This window comes from Eptatretus burgeri, chromosome 11 (assembly GCF_056783735.1).
Source record: "Eptatretus burgeri isolate ZD-2024b chromosome 11, Ebu_testis_v1, whole genome shotgun sequence".
Classification (NCBI taxonomy): Eukaryota; Metazoa; Chordata; class Myxini; order Myxiniformes; family Myxinidae; genus Eptatretus; species Eptatretus burgeri.
In genome coordinates, this window is record NC_140971.1 from 43,172,188 (window position 1) to 43,198,513 (window position 26,326).

At 42.3% G+C, this 26,326-nt stretch overlaps 1 protein-coding gene across 4 annotated transcripts in view; it reads right to left on the bottom strand.

Annotated features, from left to right (window-relative positions):
- Positions 1 to 26,326, bottom strand: part of UNC13B (unc-13 homolog B) — a 353,113-nt gene that overhangs the window by 47,349 nt on the left and 279,438 nt on the right. For all 4 annotated transcript variants that reach the window (XM_085846260.1, XM_085846261.1, XM_085846259.1 and 1 more), the window contains 12 exons: positions 25,362 to 25,439; positions 24,964 to 25,183; positions 24,584 to 24,811; positions 24,186 to 24,327; positions 12,731 to 12,900; positions 10,506 to 10,621; positions 9,740 to 9,903; positions 5,076 to 5,226; positions 4,855 to 4,923; positions 4,562 to 4,651; positions 4,211 to 4,348; positions 3,320 to 3,453 (listed from right to left, as the gene is read on the bottom strand). In XM_085846260.1, the coding sequence (XP_085702386.1) occupies positions 3,320 to 3,453; positions 4,211 to 4,348; positions 4,562 to 4,651; positions 4,855 to 4,923; positions 5,076 to 5,226; positions 9,740 to 9,903; positions 10,506 to 10,621; positions 12,731 to 12,900; positions 24,186 to 24,327; positions 24,584 to 24,811; positions 24,964 to 25,183; positions 25,362 to 25,439 (1,700 nt within the window). The remainder of the gene's footprint in view (positions 1 to 3,319; positions 3,454 to 4,210; positions 4,349 to 4,561; positions 4,652 to 4,854; positions 4,924 to 5,075; positions 5,227 to 9,739; positions 9,904 to 10,505; positions 10,622 to 12,730; positions 12,901 to 24,185; positions 24,328 to 24,583; positions 24,812 to 24,963; positions 25,184 to 25,361; positions 25,440 to 26,326) is intronic.

Here is a 26,326-nt window from a genome sequence, read left to right on the forward strand (position 1 = left end):
GTCATCCCTCAGATCAGCAATCAGCAGCTTCTTTAGTCTCTGATCTGGATAAAATTACAAGCTGATCCAATGCTTGGAACATGTCTTTCAATCCTGACAAATCTCACACTCACGATATGTCTCTCCAACAGGACCATTTGGAACCTCCCCCCCCACCCCATCTATTTTCTCAACAATCCTGTTGAAGAAGTCCTTTCATTCAAGTTTCTGGGTCTCAATATCTGCTGTGATCTTTCCTGGGAAAGCCACATTTCCAAGCTGGCCTCCAAAGCCAGTCACCAACTGGGCATCCTCTGGTGTGCAAAGTCCTTCCTCAGCCCACCTGAGCTCCTGACCACATGCAATGCTTTCGTCCACAGCCTGATGGAGTACTTCTCCCCTTTGGACTGGTGCTCCCACCTCTCACCTTTCTCGGCTTCACGCTGTGGAAACAAAGGTATTTAGGATCATTGGTATCTCCCGTGATGAGGCTGAGTCTTTGGGTGTCTCACTCTCTCACCGCAGGCAGGTCGGTGGTCTTTCTGTCTTATACATTCTCATATCCGGCATCCCCCCAATATTTCCCCAGGGCGTTCAAGGTCTGCCAGAAACCCCCTACTGGTGAAACTACCAAAATCAAGAATCACTGCTCACCTTCACTCTTTCAATCCTCTTTTTCCCACCTCTGGAACAAACTCCCACACTCTCTTCAATCCCACTTTTCTCCAGTAATGAGCCCCCCCTCCCCCACCCCCGCCCAACCATCTGTAATAAACCTTGCATAATATACAAATTATTTACATGTTCACAGGGTGGTATGATGTGTTCTGGAATTATATAATGCACTTCTTGTCCAGAACGACCCCTGAAATTATCTCGTAATCCCTCTCTTTCTTTTTGTAGATAACTGTCATATACAGAACTACCCCCTTCCCATTGACAGGTGGACTGCAGCTGCATCACTCTCTGCTGATTTGGAATTGATTGGACATGGAACATGTCCTTCAATCCTTGAAACTCTCTGTCTTACCCTTTCACTCCAGAAGGATCATCAAATGCTCCCACATATTTATATGGCAGGCCACTGGAAGAGGTTCAGTCTTGAACGTCTTGGCTTCACTATCAGCTATGACATATTTTGGGCTGATCACATAGCAAAGCTGGACTCCAAAGACAGCTGCAGACTGGGCATCTCATCTTCCATTGTTCCACATCATCCCTTGAAAAATCAAAATTACTCAGCCTACAATGGCCTTTGTGCACAGCTCAGTGGAGTACTGATCTCCCCAATGGGATGGTGCCCCAGCATCACACCTGTCTCTCTTGGATTCCGTGGAATATCCTGGATTCCGTGGAATCTAAAGCTCTCAACATTATTGGCATCTCCCATGATGAGGCCGAAAGCCAAAGCCCGCTGCTCTCGCATTGCAGACAGGTTCTGTGGCCTCTGTTCGTTACTCCTCCTTTGGTCTAGCTCTCTCTGCCCTCTGACCCTCCACAGAAACTCCATGATGCACGTATTCTTCCAGTAACCCTTCACCAGTTAAAGTTCCAAAATCTACGCTGACTTAATACCTCAACTCCATTGTTCCTCACTTGTTTGGAACTCTTCCTTCCAGGGCTTCAAAAAGCAAGCAATGCAGCACCAGCTCATGTCACCCCCTCTTCTGATCCACAACCTTTATTACCCCCATTAACCCATTCTAACCCAACCTTCTTTCCTGCTGGTTTTAGAATTTCCTCCTCTTCGCTCTCTCACTCTCTTACTTTCCTATTCATTCATTCCTTCGTTGGTCGTGCCCAATTGTTGCCCCGTTATCCCACTGTCGATTCAACCTTTCTCTTCCACCAGCCTTGCTCTTATAAAGAAAACACACAAACAAACTGCCTGAGCATGAGTGACTAATTACTGCTTTGCCAATCCAGGAGCAACAAAAACATCTGACAACACCGCAAATGGAGATAAAACGATAAAACAGTAAAACCACACCAGCAAGGTGTTTGCACAAATCATGCCATTCCTTTGCTCAATTAACCATCATTAACACACCATTTCCCAAGCAACCTGAAGGCTGTTCTCACTGAAGGTCTCACAGACGGCATTCCGAGGAGGTGCAATAACAATTAAGAAACAACCATCCTCGGTGGCACAATGGGCAGAGCAACCACTCTGAGTATGGGATGCTTGCGGGTCAAAGCTGACCCAAGCAGAATCATAACAAACACTAAAAATGGTATGTGCTGCTTCCTAGCTTGACGTTCAGCATTTATAAGGGATAGAGCACGGTCAAACAACCATAGGATGGCAACCATTGTGCAAGCTTGATGGACCTAATGGCCACCTCCTGCATGGAAGTTCCTTGTCAGGGAACTCGTATTTATCCTGTGCGCGTGAAGCGAAAAAGCAAGGTGAAGCAATTGGTTCATGTCCGTCAGTCCATCCATCTGCCTGTCTTATCAGTTTATGATCGAGGACAGCTTTGTTAAATTTAATGTTATATTTTGAACACTAATAGAAAGACAAGTTTGCCGTTTTACCGTACTTTGGCTCAGGATTCGTCCCGACCGCACATGCGCAGAGAGGAGTGAGATCATATGTTTACTCTGTTTCCCTGCCTGTCAATCAAAGCAAAATTGAAAAAAATCATTCCAAACAGGAAAAACTTAACATTTTCAAGGATGTAATAAACGACACAAACAACAGGCACGTAGAACTAATGTAACGTGTTGGATATGGTGATGCAATAGACCCTGGATAAAACGGTGGTAAAACCCAGAATTAATTTATTTATACACCTTTAAACCTCTTTAAACCTTTATTTAAACTGAATTGTCCACTTGAACACTGTCCTGTATAACATAAATTATCTTTTTACTACTTCTAAGAACCATGCAATATATCGATATATAGCATGAGAGGGCATGGCGTGTTCGAGGGTACAGTATCGGGGTGAAGACGCCGCCGCCGATATGGCTATGTACGATGCCGACTGTCGCTGCCATTCCATGGTGATTAAAATGCCTCCATCTCCCAAAACTGCGACTAAACGTCATCTTATTACAGTGTATAAGGGTGGTGTACAAGACTGCTTCAATCGCATTAAACTTCCAGATTTTTTTAACAACTATTTTTGAAATCATTATTTTATTAAAACTGAAGTATATACCTGAACACTGCATGAGGTATAGTGCTCTATGAACTCTCTTGTTTATATTTAGATGTTGATTGAGAATAAACCAATTGCTTTTCAACATTCTTTCCACCATTTATATCTATATATCTATAGCACTCTTGAGCCAAAGCCATTTTCATGGTTTATTACCAGCAGCATACACTCACTGGTTGAGAACCGGTGTGTACGAGTTCTTGTCTTCCTCGATGATGGACACGATAAGCGTTATGAGCTTTGGCCAAAACTCCAAGTTTTTGATGCTGGGCCCCTGCTCTTCCACCGGAACCTCTTGCTTTTTGTTCTGCAAAACAAAAAGAGTTAATATTAGTAGGAAGTACGTGCTGGAGGAAGATAACCGAAGCAAATGAGCAAGAGGAGTTAAATGACTGCTCAAGTTGCTGAACAATGAAGAATATTGCCAACATTCAGAGATGGAAACATACACTGGCGATGCTTTTGCAAGAATAACTTTTTCTGAATAGCATGAATAGGTCAAAGCCAAATGCAGGAAATCTATTCTGTGTTTTGTATTCAGTTTTCCAATCGTACGAGTTGCAATATCATCAGCATTATCTTAAGGAAGAAAGTAAGAAGTTTGTATTATCTCATCAATCAAGGATCACAACGGAAGGTGAAGGGTGAATCAAGGAAGGAAGGTGATCACAACGGAAGGTGAATCAAGGATCACAACGGAAGGGAAATAAATATTCTTACACATGAAAGTTATATCAAACTCTGCTCTTCAAGGAAAATTACATCACCTGAATGTTCCTAACGATTGAAAAAGGAGAAATGCATTTGTCTCTTTCATATTGAAGCACATTCATGAGATGACCTAATGACCTCAACCTGTCACCCATATTAGTGCATGCAAAGACATATGGTGCAGATCTAACCCCCAAAGATTTTGAATGCTGTTTGGGACAATTATATCACCTATCCAAAAAGGTCATGAGGAACATTAGAGATAGATAGTTACATCACCCATGTGACCACGAATAACGTCCCCATGACATGCTTAAAGGCCGACTGATAACCAGGCATTGAACAAAGCTTACTGGATCAGTGCTTTGGTATTCACGGCTGTAGAGCTCATTGCAGTTGGAGAAGATGTATTCGTAGGTGGAATTCAGGCATGCCTTTACGCAGTCCTTCACGACCATGCTTGCACGAGGGGGGCTTTGCAACTCTTGGACCTGCAAAGTGATGTGCGCTCGGTATCAGCCAAGGCCTACAAGCCAGGGGATGTTCCAGAACCTGCAGTTTTATACTACACACCTGATGATAAATCATGACAGCACCAACACCGGTCATTGTGCACATCATGTATTGTGTTTATGGAACATGTCTTTAATTGCGAGATCAAGTTTAAAACATTCATCGTAATAATGCCAGATCTGGCCCAAAACCTTCATTCTGAAGAATGTGATGCTGGTGAGCAAGTCAACAGTCGACTTCAGGTCCTGGAGCCGCTCTGGGTTACTAGCTGGGAAGTTGTTCTGGAAGAAAGCAAAAAAAACCCCCCAAAACTCTGGCTTTTTGATTACATGTGGAACACAAGTTTGTGACCCATTCCAACTTTCAACAACTTTAAAAAGCTCGAAGCATGCACATGGGCCGAGCATTCCTCGGGTAGTGATGCGAGAACAAACATGAATTTTCAAGACGATGTTCCGAATTCCAACTATCGAGACCAACTCACTCGGTACATGGAGAGGTCGATGCGGAGGGAGTTGTGCAGCTGGTCCAGCAAGCGAACAAAGCGTTCCTTCTGCAATTACACAAGTTTGAAAGCAGGGGGATGTGGGGGGGGGGGTGGGAGATATGTGACTATAGGCAAGTTCAAATGCTCAAAATGAATGACTGGTGCAGAAAAAGATAGGGTAAAGTATTATGAAAGAAAGAGAAGCCACTCAAACTCACGCCGAAGTTTGAAGCGGCGAAACGATCAGATGCGGACACATTGGTGGAGGCCGTGGTGTGCGCATAGTAAGCATTGATGTTGGCAAGGAGCGTGCTCATCACAGCCGGCACTCCTGGGCACATGTATTTGGATGACAGGCAGGAAAAGTGCCTGCAGAACACCAATATTGCGCAATCTCTCTGTTAGGGACATTAAATCGAGAGAAAAATGGCACTTGAGATGGATTGTGCTATTGTGCAATTGTCGCAGCAAATTTACTTTGTTCCAACCCCCCACCCCCAAATATCTGCCCCAATCGTGGCCTCGATCAATGCAATCCAAAATGATGTGCTATGTAACCACCAAGTCTCTCGATTTCACAGCTCTGATGGATTCCTCCACCAACTAGGCTGATGAGGAAGAGCAAGACTCTCCTAAATGAGGGCATTGAGCTTTCGTATAAAGGTATCCAAGTGATATCTTCGTATAAAGGTGTCTAAAGAATCGATGTCAGAATGGCTAACATATTATACGAGGAAGTATGAATTTGGAATTGGGTAATGGTCCAAAAGCTAACCGTTTGTGAAAGATACCATCGATGGGACACAGCCAGGATATTGTTGCATATAAAGGACGGTGTACTTTATGACAAATGTTGCCTGGCTGTAAATTTCCGGACACTCCATCATGTGTGGAAGCCTGTTGATAAATTATATAAGCATGGTTTTATCGCACACAGTTCACGAATGACTTAAGGGGTAAAGAGAATAAAGCCCAAAGAGTTTGTCCAAATGAGGAAAATGTTTCAAACAAGAAAGCTTCTTCAGGAGCCTGCAAGGGTGGCCTAAACGTACACAAAAAGGAAAATGGAAAACGAGTCTTTGTGAAGGTTAGTCTCGGTCTGCGTTGGCGGACAAGTTAAACGATGGGTTTCATTAACAGAAAACCGACAAGAGATTGTTAACTGCAGCTGATGTTTTGAGCATTTGTCCTTTGTCAGAGTAAAAGGAGACGTTGGAATCATAGGTGGTCACACACACAGTTTGACCATTTGCATTGTTCTCTTTTCCCGAATGAATGATGAACACTCAAAACATAAGCAGCAGCTATTGGTTGATTGGTTGATAAAATCCATTGCTTAATGTATAAAAGGTCTTGTCTCGTCTGGTCTGCTGCTTAACTGTACTCACTGGTTGCGGTGATGTGGTTACTACCAGGCAGCGCTCATCTTCCCAAAGCATAATTGGAGAAAAAATATTGAACTTAGCAAGGGGCACTGGCACACAATGGGCTACTCATTTAATAGAAATATGGACTTATCAAATTTCAACGATCAACGTGTGTTGAGCAGAGAACATCCGGCCTTCACAAGCCAACATATTGTAGCTGGAAAATTCATTCAAAAATAATCTTTAAGAGCTCATATAGGAAGTGAGGATAGGAGGAAGCAAGGGAAGGAGGAATGAAGAGAGAGGGAGAGAAGGACAAAAGGAGAAAAGGGAAAAAGTTGTTGTATAGTAATGGCAGCAGTCACACAGGTTCTTCAGCTTAACCATCTTTAATGGTGAATCGCTCCCTTGCTCTACACACCTCTCACTCGTCACCACCGGTTCTGCCACCTCATTTCCGGTCCATCATGCATTTCTTAATATTCACGCAATTCCAAATATCACAAAAGGAGAAAAGGAGGAAAGGAGGCTGAAGGAGAGGATGAGCAAGGGGTGGGACGGATGAGGAGCAAGTGGTGGGACAGATGAGGAGCAAGGTGTGGGACAGATGAGGAACAAGGAGTGGGACAAATGAGGAGCAAGGGGTGGGACAGATGAGGAGCAAGGGGTGGGACAGATGAGGAGCAAGGGTGGGACAGATGAGGAGCAAGGGGTGGGACAGATGAGGAGCAAGGGGTGGGACAGATGAGGAGCAAGGGGTGGGACAGATGAGGAGCAAGGGGTGGGACAGATGAGGAGCAAGGGGTGGGACAGATGAGGAGCAAGGGGTGGGACAGATGAGGAGCAAGGGGTATGAAAGATGAGGAGCAAGGGGTGGGACATATTGAGGAGGAAATGTAAGGTAGAGAAGGGGAGGCAGATATTGGGGGGTTGGGGAGTCAGAGATGAGGTTAATGGCTGGGGGGGGGTCAGAGAGGGGGAGGGGAGGGAGGCAGAGATGGGAGTTGGCATGGGAAAAACTTACGAAGTTACGAAAAAAATATTTCTATCATCATATTACAAAATACCAACTTCCATAATAAATGTTTGAAATATTCGGTACACACTTGGGTATGCAGGTCCCTTGGCATAAATTTTTTGGAAATCATAACTTACTATAATGAGCGATTCATCCTCGACTTGGACAAAAAAAAGGTTAATTTGATCCGCAACTGTTTATTATTGCCTCATTATTGCAACAGATTCCATGAGATCAACGAGTCAGATTAAGCAAGTCGCGTGAACATGCATTCAAGGATTATGTTCTTTTGCAGAAAGAAATGAGTTACAGCCGGTTTGAGTAGCACTAAACAAAAGCAGCACATGTTATTCCCAAATTAAATGAAAACCTGATTCATTTTGGTGCATGCACTTGATGCTTCAAAAGAATCGTGGATCGTTTTTCAAAAAAAAAAAAACACCTTAAACTAGAATGGGCACTCAGTGGAGCGCATACCTTCGCCAACGCTACATTTTGCCCCCCCCCCCAGAAACCGTTGATTGCGAGGGTATTTAATCCCATACCACATCTGCCATCTCACATGTGTTATGATGGCTTAAAAACATTAAATTTCCTCCCGTTTGACACCGATTCACGTACATTGTACAATTTCTGTATGAACTCCCTGACCTTTTTGGGTGTCGGTGTCAAGTCAATCTGATGACAACTGGTCACATTATAAGAAATGATTTTCTGGCATTTTAGGGGCATTGAGCACACGCGAGTTTCTGTTTTTCTAAATAAGTTATTTCTTGTGAACAAACAAACATTCATTTTCAGAAAGTATGACATCTGAAAGTACTAATTCAGCTGTGTGTACTATATGTAGAACGTATGACATTAGCTGGTTGCATGATAGGGGGTTGAAGTACGATCGATAAATAGAACTATAAGTTGTGAAATACGCCTCTCCTGGTGCCAAAGTCCCATTGGTTTGCATGGAGAGAACTATGTTTTTGTCTGCTAATCCGTTTTTATTACCTGCATCCTTACAACTGTAAAATGTGCATATCTTTTATTTTTTTAATATCTTCAAATTGCACCAGCAGCCGAAAGCATCATGGCACATAAGAATGACACATTTGAAGCACACAGCAGGTGATCGTGCTTTTTTTAGAATGGTTGACATCAGCTGGTTGTGGTTGCGCAATCCAAAAGTAATGTCAGCTGGCTCCTAATTTATAAAAAGGAACATTTTTTGTTTAGTGTGCGTACGTGCCACTAAGGTATGCACATTTTGTAAGTTCAGTGACCTGCCCCCCCCCCCTTCCAATGCTTTAAACTCACCAATAAAGTCACTGTCAAATATTACACATCACAGGATAGGGAAATGAATTCTAAACATTTTGAATCTACTTGCATGCAAATTGTATAAGAATTGACCGCGTTACGATAATAAAGGTCGTTGACCCCCCTGACCTTTGACCCAAAGGACCTTTGACCGCGAACAAAGGTAATGACGTCATTGTGTCAAATCATATATCACAAGATTGGGCATTGAATTCACAACATTTTGGCATTAGTCGCATGCAAATTGGATAAAAAAAAAGTAAAATAAAATAAAATCGACCGCACTATGGCAAAATGACAATTTTGACCTTTTCATGACCTCGACCTTGACCTTTGTACTCTTCATTTTGTAATTGGTATTAGAGTGTGGGGAACAGAACAATTAACATGTTGATGTTGGTTTCATGCAAATCGGATAAGAATTGACTGTGTTATGACTAAAACCGCACATTTTGCAATGTCGTGACCCCCCCGACCTTTGATTCCCAACCGCTAATAAGGGCTATTACGTCATTGTGTCATGTCACATATCACAAGATGGGGCATTGAATTCTGAACATTTTGACATTAGTTGCATGCAAATTGGATACAAATTGACCGCGCTATGGTAAAAAGACGATTTTGACCTTTTCATGACCTTGACCTTGACCTTTGACCCGACCGCTCCCAAAATCTAATCAAATGGTCCTCGGATAATAACCAATCATCCCACCAAATTTGCTGCGATTCAGTTCAATACTTTTGGAGTTATGCGAATAACAAACAAACAAACAAACAAACACACATATTCACAAATAAATAAATAAATACACAGCGATCAAAACATAACCTTCGCAACAAAGTTTGCGAAGGTGATAAGTAAATATATAAAAAATAATAAAATAAAAATTAAAACTTGCATTCAAAAACAGAGAAATAAAAATCATTGCCTGCACTCCAAAAAAGGCAACACAATGAAAACTAGAAATGAAAAACACTGCCTAATCCACCCCCCCCCAAAAAAAACCAAAACAAAACAAAACAAAACAAAACAAAAAACCTTGCCAGACATGAAGCTAACTTTGCAAAATCAGAAAATTCCAACAGTTTAAAATGAGAATTTACCATCAATTTTGTCAAAGGTAAATGGAATACTCGAAAAACAGACGACCCGAAACATCATGACACAAATGAAGAGCAAACCTACGTCATGGCCTGGTAGATGGATTCTATCCCGTATCGCATTGCAAACTCATCTCCGATCTCTTGTGCCGTTTCATCAAAATAAACTTTCCAGGCGTCATCACCACGGGCATCTGGGATTCGGACCACACCGTTGTTCTGCACATCAGTCAGGTGATGGAAAAGGTTCTGCAATTGAGGATCGGGGATTAAAAGAGAAAGAGAGAGGGAGTTACTCAAAAGGATGAGTTGTGCAGATTGACTGCCACAAAGCATCTGCGTCCCGTGTTTGCCAAACACAAGAGGAACCCAAAGCGAAACCATCATCCGCTCTACCTCCCCGCAATGTCATGACGGGGAAAAAAAAAACACGGCCAAGGTGGAGGTGTCACCCTCCTTTTAAAAAGACCCATCAGGGAAATTTGCCGTTCAGCTCGGATATTAGTCTAACCAAGGTCATACGTCACTCCTATCTGAGGCTGCCAGAAAAAACCAATCAAGATCTTGTAGCAACCAGTGAAGACAAATGCATGACAAATTGAAACCTATCCTCCAAATTAGGCAACACTTTAAAAAGGCACGTGCAATGCATCATCTCACAGTTGTGGCAAAATTGGATGGAGGCAATCGGAAGAAACAGCGAGACAATTGACGTCGGAAGAAGCCCGACCCCAAGGTTTCTTTTATTTTTTTTAACGTAAATTTTTAGTTGTAGCGGTTGATGTATCATGGCTTGCTGGCACAAAAAAAAACTTTTTTATTTTTGCATTTTGTGTTCACAACATGAATACCTCGTGTAAGCAGGTATACTGAACATGGTACGGAGCAACCTTCTCCTCTCCTTTGATCTCCACGCTAATACGGAGTCTGATTGCCCCAGACACGGCAGATTTGTCTGTTCTCTTCTCTGTGGTGGGAGGTGCAGAGGCATAATGGCAGGCTTATATGTACTGTTCAACAGGTGAGCAGAAACAACCTTTCCAAAAGCACCAAAGAGATCAGTTGGGCTGGACAAGATCTGTACAGAACAGGTTACACACGGATGTCATTGTATTGCAGTGGGTGAGAATCTTGACCCAGCGATAAACTGTCATCCTGGTATTTTGCAGGTAAAGTGTGTGCCGTCCATCGTATTGGTGTTAAACCAGGTCCCTCATCTGCCTGAATTAGATTGTAGACATTTCAAAATCCCACGATGTCCTTTGCAAAGAGGAGGCAAGTTATTGCCGGCACCCTGAACAAATTACAAATCACAAATTTCCGCTCTGACGTAGAGTTGACTGTATCAGCGCTACTTCCATGCCCCTGTGACAACTGATGCTCACCCACAGCCACATGCTGCATACGAACCACGGTGGTAAAGAAAGAGGCCAATACGTCCCCGATTTTCAAGTGAGATGGGAATGGGTTAAAATGTTGTGCGCTCAATCCTCGGTTCTTCACGTTACTATGACGATGTTCATTGTAAGATGGGTGGTGGCAAAAATGAAGGATCATCTTCCCGAATGAGTCAAACTCCATCGGTGAAAATCTCATCAATATTGGCAAAGCTCTTTTAGGCTCATAAATATTCAAATTGGGAAGCATTTTTAAATTTAATAAGCGATTCTTCATCACCGAGAGAAAGGGCCGAAAGCGATATACAGCATGATATCTCAAAACGTTGTGAATGGATTATGATAAAACTTGGTGGATGAGTTGGGTCGGTGACAAGAACAAGCTAATTTGATTTTGGAGGTCCGGATCCAGATCCAACCTATCGGTGAGATAGATAATGTAAACTGTTCAGCCTGGCGGAGGTATGTGCTCCACCGAGTGCTGTTCCAGTTCATTCCTCCGATTGTTGCCCAGCTCTCAGTGTGCGTTGCATGCCCCTTCAACCCCCCCCCCCACGGTCACATTGCACTTTTAGAGGCCTCAATTTCGGATAAAAAAAGGAAAAATGAGATGAGAAATCCTCTTCTTATTATTATTCTCCTCCTCTTCCCTTTATAATAGGTGAGGTCTGATGGCACCAAGCTTCTGCCCTGCCTTGACCATGACACACCTCCACTTATCTGTCCTCAGCCAACTCCCTCCACTCTACAACCACCCCTACCTTACGGATATCCCTCCTCATACAATCTTCCCATCTCAACCGTGGTCTCCCCCTTTTCCTCCTTCCTTGCTCCCTTAACCTATCCACTCTCTTTGCCAGTCTCTCTTCCCCCATCTGCACCAAGTGTCCAGCCCATCTCAGCTGACATTTCACCAATCTCCACATCAAACTCGTCTGCACACCGATCTCCTCCCTCAGTTCATCCATCCTCCTTCTGTCCATGCTCTTCACTCTCGCAATCCACAAAAATCTGAATTCAATAATTCTCAAAGGAATTGTCAAGGATACTACTACTACTACTACTACTACTACTACTACTACTACTACTACTACTACTACTACTACTACTACTACTACTACTACTACTGCCTCCTAATAGGCAGTGTTCAAACCAGAATTTAAATGCTTCAATGTTGTAGTTACGTTGCCACCTTCAGCAATCACAAACAAGAGAAAACGGGAGCTTTTTTTACGCGAGACTTTTGAAATAGGCTGAGCTCAAAATCCTCAATGTCATTTGTGGCAATGTAAGTTTTGGATAAATGCAACATCACGAGTAGATGAAGATTCAAGGACAAGAAGCACAACGCAACATGGCATTGATAGACCAAGAAAGTATGTTCCTGGTGGATACAAACACAGACCTTTTGGGTCCAAACACATCATTACGGAACCACTATATGAACCGAGTCTTGATAATGTGACATATTTTGCACCTCATAGAATATTCGATTTCCAGCACATCAACCATTAAGTTGAGAAACATTGCTCAATTTGCTGCCTTCACAAGCTTTCATCTTCAAATTCCTCAAAAGGGAGTTTGCACTAATTGTTTTACTCACAGTGAAGAATAATTGAAAACGAAGTACGGACGAGTTGATTAAGGCATAGACTGCATAACAGAAAATGCAGACGTACCCAGGTTGTACCATACGTCCATCTCTCCACTGAGCGTCCGCACTTCGATAATCGTCTGCCCGAGAAAGTCATCCGATTCTCGTTTCAGCCGCTGCTTCACGCGTGACTTTATATCGTCATCTTCGTCCCAGACGCGCACTTTGATGCGATCCGAGGAGTTGTGGCATTCACTGGAAAAAGACGTCATTGAGTCAGGTAGAAACAAAGTGGCAATTCATCGAGAGAAAACCTTTCCAATAACATCAAGTGGAGTTGACATTTTGAAAAGTAAAGGACCGGAACTTCATCCCAATCAACAGAGTACACATTCAGGAATAAAGAAGAGCCATTGAAAAGGTGGTTATCAAGTGGTGTCCAATTCTTTTTTTTCCACTAAACTTGTGCAAAAGGAGTTTACTTGAACTTGAATATTTATTTTAACATCACATCCGTTACAACCACAGGTTGGTTGGTGTTTAGCTTTTAAAACACATTCAGCAACAATTAAACAACTCCAAAGTTATCATTTTAAAAGAAGCCTACAGCAGAGCTTTGGAACCTTAAATTGGTGGCAGGGCATTGTTGGCTGGCATGGGAACCCAGAGGTATGCATACTCACTTCTGAGCTGTCGAACCTGGATTCAAATCCCAATCCAACTATAAGTTTTCATCCCGGTGGTGTGGTCGTCGGGCGCGCCAATGTGTGTGCTGTCCCTCGGATGCCCCATCTGCCCACATTATGTCCCATCTGCCAGCATTAGTTGGTGGATGTTAGACCCCCTACAATATCCTTCACAAAAAGTAGGAGAGCTCTTGCCAGCACCCTGAACAAATTATAAGATTCCTGCTATAACCTACAAGGGGCACTTCAGCAACAGCAGCACAGCTGTGCCTCCAGAAAATTAGCAACAATGAAACAATTGTTCAATTGTTGCTAATTTGCAACAATTAAGCTATTTGCCATGCTGCATAAGAAGGATGAAGATGAAGATTAAGGGGATCATTATACTATTGTCATTGTTCATTTCGAGCTCGAGATTTCAATAATCATAGGCATTTGTGTTAAAATCAGTTCCTCCTTGATGACTCCATCTTTGCTCTTTTCTTATTCGGGTCCCTTCTTGGTCTTCCATTTGATTCAATGATTCGAGATATTTGTGGGGAAATCGTGGTGGTAAAAGATGGTGTTAAATGATGTGACATTCTCACTTTCACTCGTTTGTTCTGCCCATTTTATAATCTCTGAAATTACCATCCAAGTGTATCCAAGCTTGCTCTTCCCTATTCGCTCCTAAAGTGATGATTCACTGCCATCTCCTCCTTTGTCTATAACAGTGACCCACTCTTAATGTACCGATATCTCACTGCTCAACTAAAATCATTTGTTATTTCCTCCTCACTTGTGGAATCACCTTCCTCAATCCTTCCAATCTCACTCTTCCCTCCAGAGCTTCAAGTTGGCAGTACACCAACACCTCAAGTCATCCTCCTTCCCGACCCATGATCTTTTTTACCCTCGTTAACCTCCCCAAACTACTTTGTACTCGCAGGTTCTTCTTCCCCCACCATGTCATCCTGTTCATTCACCCCTTTGGTCGTCGTGTCCATGTTTGTCCAACTGCCCCCACTGATAGTGCCTTTTACTCTTTCACCTCGCTCTTCCATGAACTTACATTATTTTATATCATCACATAATGTAAACATATTTCTGTCTGCTATTGGTTTATTCGCTGTATTTTATGTTCGTCCCTCATCTACTCGTCCTGTTGTCTCTTATTGTTCTGCACATCTGTGTCCCTTCCTCGATGTCTTTTCCCCATTTGCCTTTTTCTTCTCTGCTAATTTGGCCTCTCGCCCTTTATTGTTTAGCTCTTCCATAAGCCTTGGCAACCATATTAAAATAAGTAAATAAAAATTCCAGGAGCAATTTCAAAGCAGTAGTTGCAAAAGCCATTCTTGAAAATGTCATTATGATTGGTGGAGCATATTTAAAAGTGGAAGGAAACCTACAGACAAAAGAAAATGTGTCTGCAGGAGTGAATGTTGTCCATGAGGAATAAGTTTCATATCCACTATAATCAAGCCACGCATTGTTTGTAGAGAACAAGTACGAACACTCAATTACCCGTGAGAATTACCGTACTATGATGTGAGTGGTTAAAAACAAAAACTATTTCGATAGAAAGTTACTCGGACATGACCCAAAATCTACCTACCTGAGAATGGTACAAATAGAATTTTGCGGCACAAGAGATTTTGCAAGAAAACAGTGCAAAAGCAGAATTGCGAAAGAGCACAACAAAATCTAAGGGAGCCAAATATGGTCCCTCAACCCTGCTGCCGGTGCGCTTCCTTGCCCGTCTTTCTCCTGTTCTTTTTGTTCGGTTATGTTCTAACTGACTGGCTCTTCCACAAGCCTTGACGTTATATACAATAAAAATAAATAAATATATAAATGTGATAATAGAAGAAGAAAAACAAGGACAAATGTGTCCAAGAGCAGCGTCCTAAAGGTTTTGTCGGCTAAAAAAAACAAAAACAAAAAAACAACTTCCGATATTTCGTCATGTGCCTTGATTAAGCCAATAGCGAGACCCGTCATAGTGTATTTACGTATTTACGAAATATAGTGTATTTTCGAAATAAATAATGTATTTACGAAATTACAATATATTAAATGGAATAATCTTTAAATAGTAACGTGAACTTTTCGAAACTTTAAAGCAAATGTCCGAATATATTTAAAAGTTCGTGATAGACGCTCTCAAAAGGCACCATCTATGCGAGGATGTGTACAGGTGTTTTGTATTTAAGGAGATCCAGATCGTGTATATAAAAGAGCCGAGTCCTAATATAAAGGTTTTATCTTCACAAGAAGAACAACAACAACAACAAGAATAAGAAGAACAAGAAGAAGAACAACGCCGAGCTCTCTTAGAGCAGCGTTCGCTATGTGAGACGCTGCTAAAAACATCATAAAACTATATGTCGAGAATACAAACTGAAGTGCCTGCTGCACAAAATGAACTTTCCATTTAATCTGAGATTTTCACTGCAGTTCTTGTGATCCGCGGCATGATGCCAGGCAACCCGCAGTACCCCTGGCAGCTGTCCGCACCACGGCAGCAAAAAGGAAATTTAATGGACTGTCAGGGTATTGCTTGCCATCTGTGCCAAATGAATGAGCCATTCCTCGACTGCTCCCCAGGGTGCAACAACAGCTTGTTGGACATGGATAATACCCTCAGGATTTGCATCAAAATCCTTGCCAATCTTCGCGATAGCGCTCCGACACGTTGGTGAGGAAACTTGGTGGCAACTTGTGTGGTCCAGGTCCAAGAAACTAAGTGAAAATATGATAACAATTCTCCAAGGGCCTGATCCTGAAAACGATGTCATCAGGAAATCCTTTGCAGCACACACCCTTACTTATACTACCCGATTATTAGCAAATGGATATAGAGCAGTTTAACACCTGACAAATAAAGGTCTCATATGCACAACATGTGCAAAAGACAATTTGTGAGAAACCACCCAAAACCCCTCAATTAACTTTCCCCCTCGACTCCCCTTTTCTCCCCACAACCCCCCCCCACCCCATACTCTTTCAAGTTGAATGTATTTTTCTTTTTACACATCTCTCTAAATGACCCCCCCAGATGCGAAAACTTCGTGGCAGCACAGTTCTCAACTTTGCTTGAATATTTGAATTTTTTTGGCCTGATTAACAAAACACCACCACCTCACTTTTTCCTGATTGGAATGTTCAGCAGTCTTGGAAAACCATAGGAATTGGTGATCAAATCCGAACGAAACTGAACATTTCTTATGGGACCTCAGCCAAATGGCTTAAGAACATCTCAGACTGGAAATTGGAAGCTGAGTTCTTACAACAAACTACTACTACTACTACTACTACTACGATCCAATTATCCCCACCTTATGGGGTTTGCCACAATGTTTTGGCCGAAGTTTTTCAAGAACCGGCTTGGTAAGGCCAGACGTTCGACTGAAGGTAATTTGGGCAGGAATTTGTAATTTATCCTCGGGCGTTGGTGATAACTCACGTACTCTTAGTGAGAGACACCATGTGATCTTTAAGGTCAAACTAATGCAAGCAGATGGGACACCCAGATTATCGTGCATGTGAGTGACGGCACACTTTGTGGTGGAATGTCCTGCTGGTGCAGAACCAATATGAAATTTTATAGTCGGGCTGTTAAGCTCAAAGGTAAGTGCACTACCTCCACACGATGCTGTCAGACCCCACTGGGTTCTTACAAACCATTCATCAAACAAGCTTTTACTGAAACGCGTGTAAGCTTTAGAGCATGTCAGAATGGCAGAAGGCAATTTCTGTGATAGAAGACGGTGCCAGGTAAAGGGAGACGGAATAAAAGTCGCGGGTTCAAAAAAAAAAAAATCTTTACGACACTCACTGATACTCTGGTCGCACCCTACACCCCCAATTCATATACATGTTCTCATCCCAATGTTATATTTTCACCTTATTTTGTGTTTGCTGACCCTTTGCCCAAAATAAGTTCTGCTCTTCCATGAACCTCAATACTTGGATATAAAAAAACTGCCTTCAAGAACCAAATATTTCTCAAGAAATAAATGACCCGCATCAATCTTAATCAATGTTATCTGCCAGATACAAGCATGGTGATACCGAAATATTATACAGATCATTTCAATTGCAAGTTGCATTTACAAATCACAAGTGAGATAAATGCTCCGAACTATATGCACCTGAGCCTCCACTCTGCATCTCTAAAGTAAACCCCACAGGTTAACAACTCCTTACACAATGGATTAAATTAACAGGACATTGATCGAGGTATGCCAACTGCCCGAGAAAGCAAGGAGAAGCTGACGTTTCGGGCATTACGTCTTCGTCAGAGCAAAAAAGTACAAAGGGTTAATGGCCAAAACATCAGCTTCTCCTTGCTTCGCACGGCAGTGAGCATACCTTGATCAAATTGATGTTGAAACATGAAATAACAGTGCATTGGGCGATCCTGCCATGTCGGGTTCCCCCCTCGATGGGGAGAGGGGTGGAGATTGGCTCGCCACGGTTCTTGATGGTGGATCCCAGTTTGCATGAAACATTTCCATAACATTTGAAAAAAGGTATTTTTTTTTTTGCAGAAGTAGTCAAGGCTCACGGAAGAGCTAGAACACAGAACGAATCAGGATGCAACATATGAAAAGGAACAGCAAGAGGAGGAAACACCAACAGCAGGGCAGAGGGAGAAAATAGATGGAGACAGACAAACAAGGGATGTGGGTAATGATGAGGGGTCGGGGAGAACGTAAGGGGTGGACAAGACGGATACAGAGGCAAAATTTTGGGAGGGGTGTGGGGTGGTTTAATGGGTGTAGAAAATATCAGGGTTTTGTATGGGGGATGATTTGAGATGGTGGTGAACAGAGCTGTCTTAAAGACCTGGACGGAAGAGAAAGGTTGAAGAGTGTGGAAGTGGGTTGCACAGTTGGGAGACAAGAGGAACATAACAAATGAGTGGAGGTGAGCAGTAATCCTGGATTTTGGCAGTTTCACAAGGAGGGGGTTGCTGCTGGATCACATGCATCCTGCAGATACCTGGGAGGGGGGCAAACACAGAGAGGAGGCGGAAGAAGACAGGGAGACCACCGACCTGTCGGGGATGGCGAAGTGATAGACTCATAGACTCGGCTTCATCACGAGAGTTTCCAATAATCTTGAAGGCCTTGGTTTCGATGGCATCAAGTGAAGCAAGGTGTGAGGAAGGCGTGCCATCCCAGAAGGGAGAGCAGCACTCCATCAAGCTGTGGATGAAAACCTTGTAGGTGAATAGGAACTCAGGTATGCCAAGGAAGGACTTTGCATGACAGAGGATGCCCAGTCGGCATCTGGTTTTGGAGGCCAACTTTGAAATGTGGCTTCCCCAAGAGAGATCATGGCCTCGAGCGCGAGGTTTGAAAAACGTTGTTGCCAAATGAAATGAAAAAAAAGTAATTTGTCGGGTTTTTAAAAACATCATGAAAACATGATCCAAAAACATTTCAAGCTCAATAAGTTTTAAAAACATTTTGATGTTTACGATGTCAATTTGTAATAGTCAGACCTCGACATTCGTGCTTCCGCTATTCGTGGACTGCGTGTATTCATTGTTCATAAAAGGTGACCTTCTACATTCATGGCCCTGTGCTTCGCGTATTCGCATTTTTTTTCGCGGATGTATTTGTGGTTTTTCTGATCTGCTTCGACATTTGCAGCCATGTGCTTTGCATAATTGTGGGTTTTTTTCGCCTATTTTTGTGGGCTTCTTCGCATTTTTCTATGGGATTTTTCATTTTCCGTTATGACTCATGAACCGCCGGAACGTATTCCCCCTTTTCCTATTGAAACAATGCCCCGATATTCGTGGCATTTTTCAAGAACGTATCCCCTGCGAATGTCAGGGTCAGACAGTATAGTCACAACCAAAAAAAGGACAAATGTGTCCAAGAGCAGCGTCCTAAAGGTTTCGTCGGCTAAAAAAGTAATAGTAAATTAAAAAACAACAACAACAACTTCCGATATTTTGTCACGTGCCTTGATTAAGCCAATAGCCAGACCCGTCATAATGTATTTACATATTTACGATATAAAGTGTATTTACGAAATAAATAGTGTATTTACGAAATTACAATACGATAAATGGAATAATCTTTAAATAGTAATGTGAACTTTTCAAAACTTTAAAGCAAATGTCTGAATATATTTAAAAGTCCATGACAGACGCTCTCAAAAGGCACCACCTATGTGAGGATGTGTACAAGTGCTTAGTATTTAAGGAGATCCGGATCTTGTAAATACAAGAGCCGAGTTCTAGAGGTTAAGGTTGTGTCTTCACAAGAAGAAGAAGTGTAGGAAGAAGAACGCCGAGCTCTCTATGAGCAGCGTTCGCTACGCGAGACGCTGCTAAAAAGTAATAAGAATAATGTTATTCAATAATATTTTAATGTTTTTAACACCCTTTAAAATTATGCTTTCACAAATTTTGGCATAATGTTCTTATGACGTTTAAATATTTTGTTAGCTGGGATGCTCTGTCGGAATCAAACCAATTGCATGTAAATATTTTCATTCTGAATTCAGAAGGGAAATTAATATACAAAGGGTCGACAGTCTCCCTGGTGCTACACCGAGTATAGCAAGTGGTCACAAGATCCTGGATGGCCTTAAACAATGAAACGAGGTGGCCATTTGCCCCTTTATTGCCATGGTTCACTCCCACGGTAAATTTTGGTGAGAGCTTTAAACAATCTTCCTGACATTTTACTGTAGTCGAAGTAACGTGATCTTGATCAGGGATCAAACTTGGCTTCTCCCAATAGTCGCTTTGTGTTCACCTCACAAAGAGTGTGCCACATGGGACTTACAAATGAAGAACTTCAAATCGTCCCATTATTATCCCTGATTGGAGCATGTTCACCTCTCTGAGCAAATTGCCTGCAATTTCCCAAGAGGCACAGATGTCACATCAATGTATTTCATAATATGCACAAGGAATTTCCACACATTTTGTAAAAATTGTCTGTTCCGCAACCATCACATAAGAAACGAATTTGGTGTATTGTTTTATTTTTTGAACTTTAATTTTCAACACCATTATTGAAAATGCAGGAAATGATTTGGTGCTTTTAAAATTGTCCTGGAATACACCTGGGATCCATGCTGGTCGGTGTCTGCTTGTTGTGCAGTCAAATGGTGTGCGAAAGTGTTCTTTAATTATTGATCATTTGATTGTCTGTGTGAATTCCTGGTGACTATTTACACAATCAAATCATTTCTTTGTATGTTCAGGTTAAGAGGACTATTAAAAAAAACCTCAACGCATTCCTCTCATAATCACCGGTGTACGGGATAGAAGGAAGATATCCCATGAGGAATTCTTGTCTACACATGTTCATCAAATTTACAATAAGTGAAACCTAAATTTGGCATTCATCTTATGGCGTATGCCCCACGGACGGAGGATGTGCTACATTCTAGTTTCGTTTGGGTTAGTTTGCTACATTCTAGTTTAGTTTTAGGGTTAGTTTGGCCAAAGTATAAATTTGTATATACAAACAAAGTATAAAACAACACTTGTTTCCCATGGGGAGTACTTGCCATGTGCCAAGTTTCAGATTTTTCCATGGAGCGGTTTCAGAGATACAGATATCCAAAGTTTTTTTTCACACCATGTGGCCTATGACATCATAATTATGATAAACACATTCAACATGAGAAGTCATTCCTGCCGTGAAAATTTTGTCTCAATCGGACAAGCAGTTGCAGCGAAAAACACTCTGTGCGGACAAACGGACAAACAGTCAGTGAAACAGACAAACAAAGAGACAAAGAGAAAAGAGACAGGAGACAGAGAGATGGACAGACAGACCCAAATGCAAAACCCTCTCCTTTGGTGAGCGAAAAAGTTATTTGATGGCAGACATTCTGTAAAGTCTTGGATGCGATCCATTGTGGAGTCCAATTCATGGCGATGCAAGGCAGGTCCGCAAAGCTTACTCTGAATCAACGGTACTGTTCAAACAATACTGCACCTATAACATCACAGCTGCACAGTGCCAATTTCAGTAATCACAATCACAAAATAAAAAACAAAACAAATAAACAAACAAACTTCAGGCAATCAGCTCAATACATGATCAGCAATATCGATGTTATGATCAAATTGGCCTGTTGATATTCTCATCCGATCCCCGTGGCTCATGATGCAGGGAACCCAAGTTCAAACTCCATACACTATTTGTGTTTGGCCGGATTGTCTACAAATGTCCTTGAAATTCAAGCAATAGCACATCGACGTCTACTAATGTTGGATCTGCGTGTGATGGGTGTGGAAGCTCCGACACATGAACCTTGGATCGATGTCGAAAAATACGAGTATGGAACTACGTACGATAGTGTGTTCGAAATAATAGTATGAACTGTGTGGTTTGGAACTACAGTACAATACATTAAATGCTCCAAACACGTGCACCAAGAAAGCATTTCAGAAAATAACGTAATTTATCTCCCTTGCTCACCGACTCCTCATTATGTTGTTCGTCTCTTCAAGGAGTCTCAACTTCCGTACAATGAAAAAAATAGCTCCGCAAAGCGGGCGTAACCCCTCAGCCCATGCATTGTAAAAGGAAGCAGTGATATCACGATGATGCAGTCAGTTAGAGCACGTTGGACGTCATATCGAAAATCAATCAGACTTCAAGATGGCTACCGTGGCCAGATGGTGCGAGACTTGGACTCTGACCAAGGATCTGAGACGGAGACTTAATTCCTTTGGTACCAGGTGTCTCGGAAAATCCTTGGCTATCGCTGGTCGGATTTTGTGTCCAACGAGCGGTTGCTGAGAGAGACTCGGATGAGATTTGTTACCTGCATAGTATGTGAGCGTCAGTTGCGGCTGTATGGACATGTGGCTCGTTTTCCTGACGCTGATCCTGCTCACCAGATTCTCTCAGTGAGGGAGTCTCATGAGTGGAGGAGGCCAGTGGGCCGACCACGTGCCTCGTGGTTGCAGCAGGTTGACCATCATCTCAAGGAGATGGGGATGGGCCTGGCATCTGCCTGGGGGATGGCCAGACGGAGGCCCCTGGAGTACCGGCGGAAAGTGGACGCAGCGACGTGCTGTTCTGGCACATGCTCCCATACCTGACCTGACCTGACCGTGGCGGCCACAGTGAAAATCGCAGCGCGCCCATTTTCAAAAGGAACCTTCCTCTACTCAACTCCAACACACACCCTGCAAAAATGGATTTAATCGGACAAGGCGTTCTCCTCGAAATCGACGGAAACCAAAAGTTGACAGACGGACGGTCGCCCGCCCGGACAACGCCTGTGACGACAATACCCCTTAGCCAATTTGGGCTGAGGGGTAAAAACAAAATAAATGTACAAAACAACTTGGCTGTTTTACTATGGTGTAATGGTAAAATCTCTATTATAAAGCAGGAGTGGCCGTCCGTCCGTCTGTCCGTCCCCAAACTACTCCCTCAGTTTTGGGGATAGCCCCGTCAAACCTTCTGTGGAACGTTGTGGGGTCTCAGCGGATGTCCTGAGGTGGGTGGGAGGTTCCACAGATACCTCAATACATTTTGACTTTCGATCCGTATGAAACTGCTCCCGATCCGGAAGTAAACACGATCACGGGTTCAGCAGAAACCTTCGCTGGTTTGATAATATCTGAATACAATTAAGATTTTGAGTTTCCACCCGAATCATTCGAAGGTGGGTGGGAGGTTTCATAAATTTCTCAAGACAATTACGATTTTGACTTTCGATCCGCACGAAGTATTCTGTACCTGCGTATTCTTGCCAGCACATTCGTCCGTATTGGTTGTCACATGACAACGGTGTCCATATTTGTTTTCTCCACGAGTGTTTGTATTCTATGTTATGTTAATGGTATAGTATTAATTTGTTAATTGAAAGATGCTGTTTGGAATGAAAATCGAGAGAGGTCGAGTTTAAAGAAGAATGAGGAAATCATGTGAGGGTTTCTGCCCGCAACATTCGCAGTTTGGCCATTGATCATCATTTAAATGTTACCCACCTTACTTCTGTCGAGGTCAGCCGCAATAAATTTTTGCCCAAGTCCTTCACGAACCGGCTGTCCATGCCTGACATTCGACTGAAGGTGTCACCAGAAATGTGGAATTTTATTGGTGCCTGGGGTTTGGCATCCTCACCGTTTCTGCATTGTGCGTTTCTTTTGGGATCCCTCTCGCGCTGAGCATGGGCACCTCGTCAGTCCACAATAATCATGCAAAACGATACTTATTCAGACAAAGAAATTCAGCAGATAATGCCTCTTGGAGGAAAACAACCGAGGTGATCAAACTGGAACTAATAACAACCTTGTAATAATACAACAGTTTCATCTGTCGGTTCAAGGGCAAATTTTTTTAACTTCTCCCCCCCCCTCCTCACATGTACAGTACTTTCACATTCCCATTTCACCGTGCTCTATTCCATTCCCCACTTCATTTTCCCCATTAAGATTCCCATTCTTCCCTTACTTTCCTTAATTTATCCCCTACCCAGTGTTTGCAAGAAGATGATGATGATGATGATGATGATGATGATGATGATGATGATGATGATGATGATGATACCGAACGTATTAATTTGTATTCTGGTATGTTAAGTCCCAAATGCGGATCTCTTCATATACTGGCCAGACGTTTAAAAGTGACAACCAAGAAACACTGTTTCCATCTGTTTGCGTTGCCAAACCTCGATCCACAATTTCTAGCAGATCGCATGATCAGTCACCGAACACTTGTTTTGATAGAAAAATCAATGCAGTAATATTTAAGTCGTTCAACATTTGCATTTACAAATCGTTATATTTGACGTAAAGAGAAGAATATCGATCAAAAAAAAAAAAACTAGAACATCAGTTGCAATTGGACAAAACTCGGAGAATCAACTCACAAGTGAAACTTCTCATCCCACACAGGGTTCAAGTTTCCATATATTGTTTTTGTCCTCTTCTTCGTCTTCCCAACCTGCACGGTCACATAAGGGTCACTCGAGCCAGTCTTGTCTTTTGCCTGCAGGCCTTGAGCACTGACAACTGGAGGAACAACAAAAAGTCAACGAGTATTTGGAATTGAAATCCCTTCGATATGCCATCTTATCAAAGTGGAGACAAGAGCAAGAGGGCACATATGGTGAGCAGGTGACAGCTAACACACGCACGCACGCACACACGCACACACACTTTAAAAAATATCAAGTTTAATAATAATGGTTCCTGGGGTAATCAAGGTGGTGACCAACACAAACCAAATGAGGAACCCTCAAAATAAATGGAGGTGCAAAAAGCGTACCCATGATGGACAGTTTTGCCGACCATTTCGATGTGCCATCAAGGACGCTCTGCTTGACAGCCTTGGTGTGCTGTGCATGCAAGGGCTTGGCAATGGTGAACACCTCTCGAATAAGCTCAAATATCTCGGGCTTATTTCTCTCACGGATTTTCATGCGATCCTTCATGGCCATTATGATGTTCTGTGTGCGGTCCTCTGCGCCATGCTTCGAACTCTTTTCAGCGGCACCTGCAATGAATCGAAGACTAAGTAATTCACCGTAGCTTATTATTGCTCGAAAACCATCCAATGAAAATGAGCAAGTCCGCAACAGAATCGGACAGACAATGATCGAGTCTGCAAAATAATTGTACACCGCTCTGCAAATGCACACGACTCACGCTGAAGACAGTCAGCATTGAGCAGATCCTGACACTTCTCGTGGCATTTTACGCCGCACTCTTTGCACCTCATGCCCTGCCGAGCAATGCCCCAAAGAAGGCCTTCACATTCGTAGCAGTAGGTTGGTGTCGTCGCTGTCCAGATCTCAAAGTTATGTGGTGTAGTGCAAGAGATTGGGTAGATAAGAGCTTGCAAGGTCTTCTTGTATACATGTGCTTTCTGCAGAGCAGAAGAAAACAAAACAAAACAAAACAAAAAAAAGATGTGGTTCAGGAAGTATCAGAGCATTAATCAGGTCACTTCGGTGCAATGAAAGCTTATATGCCGACATCATTTTTGAAGGTCATTCACATTGCAAGAACTGACCGGGCTCATGGAGAATGCCGTGTGTACTTACGAGTTCTTCATCATTAAGGGAAGCTCTGCAGGCAAGAGTAGATGCTAACCCAGCCTTGCGCTGCATCGCAGCAATGGACTGGAAGGGATTAAAAACTACTTTAAGCTTCATTGCATCGTACACCTTGCAGGTCCTTATCGAAATAAGGATATACCACTCCAATATACAGGTGTATGAAGTTAAATAAATGACAAAACTTAAAGAAGAGACAAGTTCTGAAACTTTTGACATTAAATGACAAAGGAACAATGGAATAAAAAAAAAAATATATATATATATTGTATTTAAAGAGACATGCATTAATCGGCTTTGCCAATAAAGTTAATTTTATCTGATGCCATATAAAATATCCAATATCCATGACATGTTTGCGATGCATCTTTGTTTCTTGAAATCATAACTATTGTGTAATTGACAACTATGCAACCAAAACGTTGACGGTGAGATTTTAGACGGCAAAACATTTCAATTTTGAGAAAGTGAGTTTTAAAAATAATATGAAAAAGTTTGCACATACCATGGCCTATTGTGATGTAGAAATGGCAGAAAGCAAGGGAAGAAAAAAAAAAAAAAACATTGGAAAAGAGGAAAAAGAAAAGTCATCAGGTTATCAAAATGCACTTCTTTCACTAGTATTCAAATGTGCATATTCTGATTGGCTTTCCTCAGTTAGCAGCAAATTCCCTGTTATCAAAATGTTATTTCAAGCAACGATGTTTCTTCTAATTTTAAGGTGTCACCGCAAGAAAATATCAAAAAGTACTTTGACAATATCAAAAATATGACTTGCCATTTTGAAAACAGCAGTCAACAACATGGCAACATCAGGGTTCTAATAAATGTGATGCACAGAAACGACATCACTATAATGTGTGAAAGAATGCCAAGTAAGGCTGATCCCACAAGGGCAGGTGCTATCAGGATGTGTGCAGAGGGCAAAAAGCCAAATCGTTATGGAAAAATGA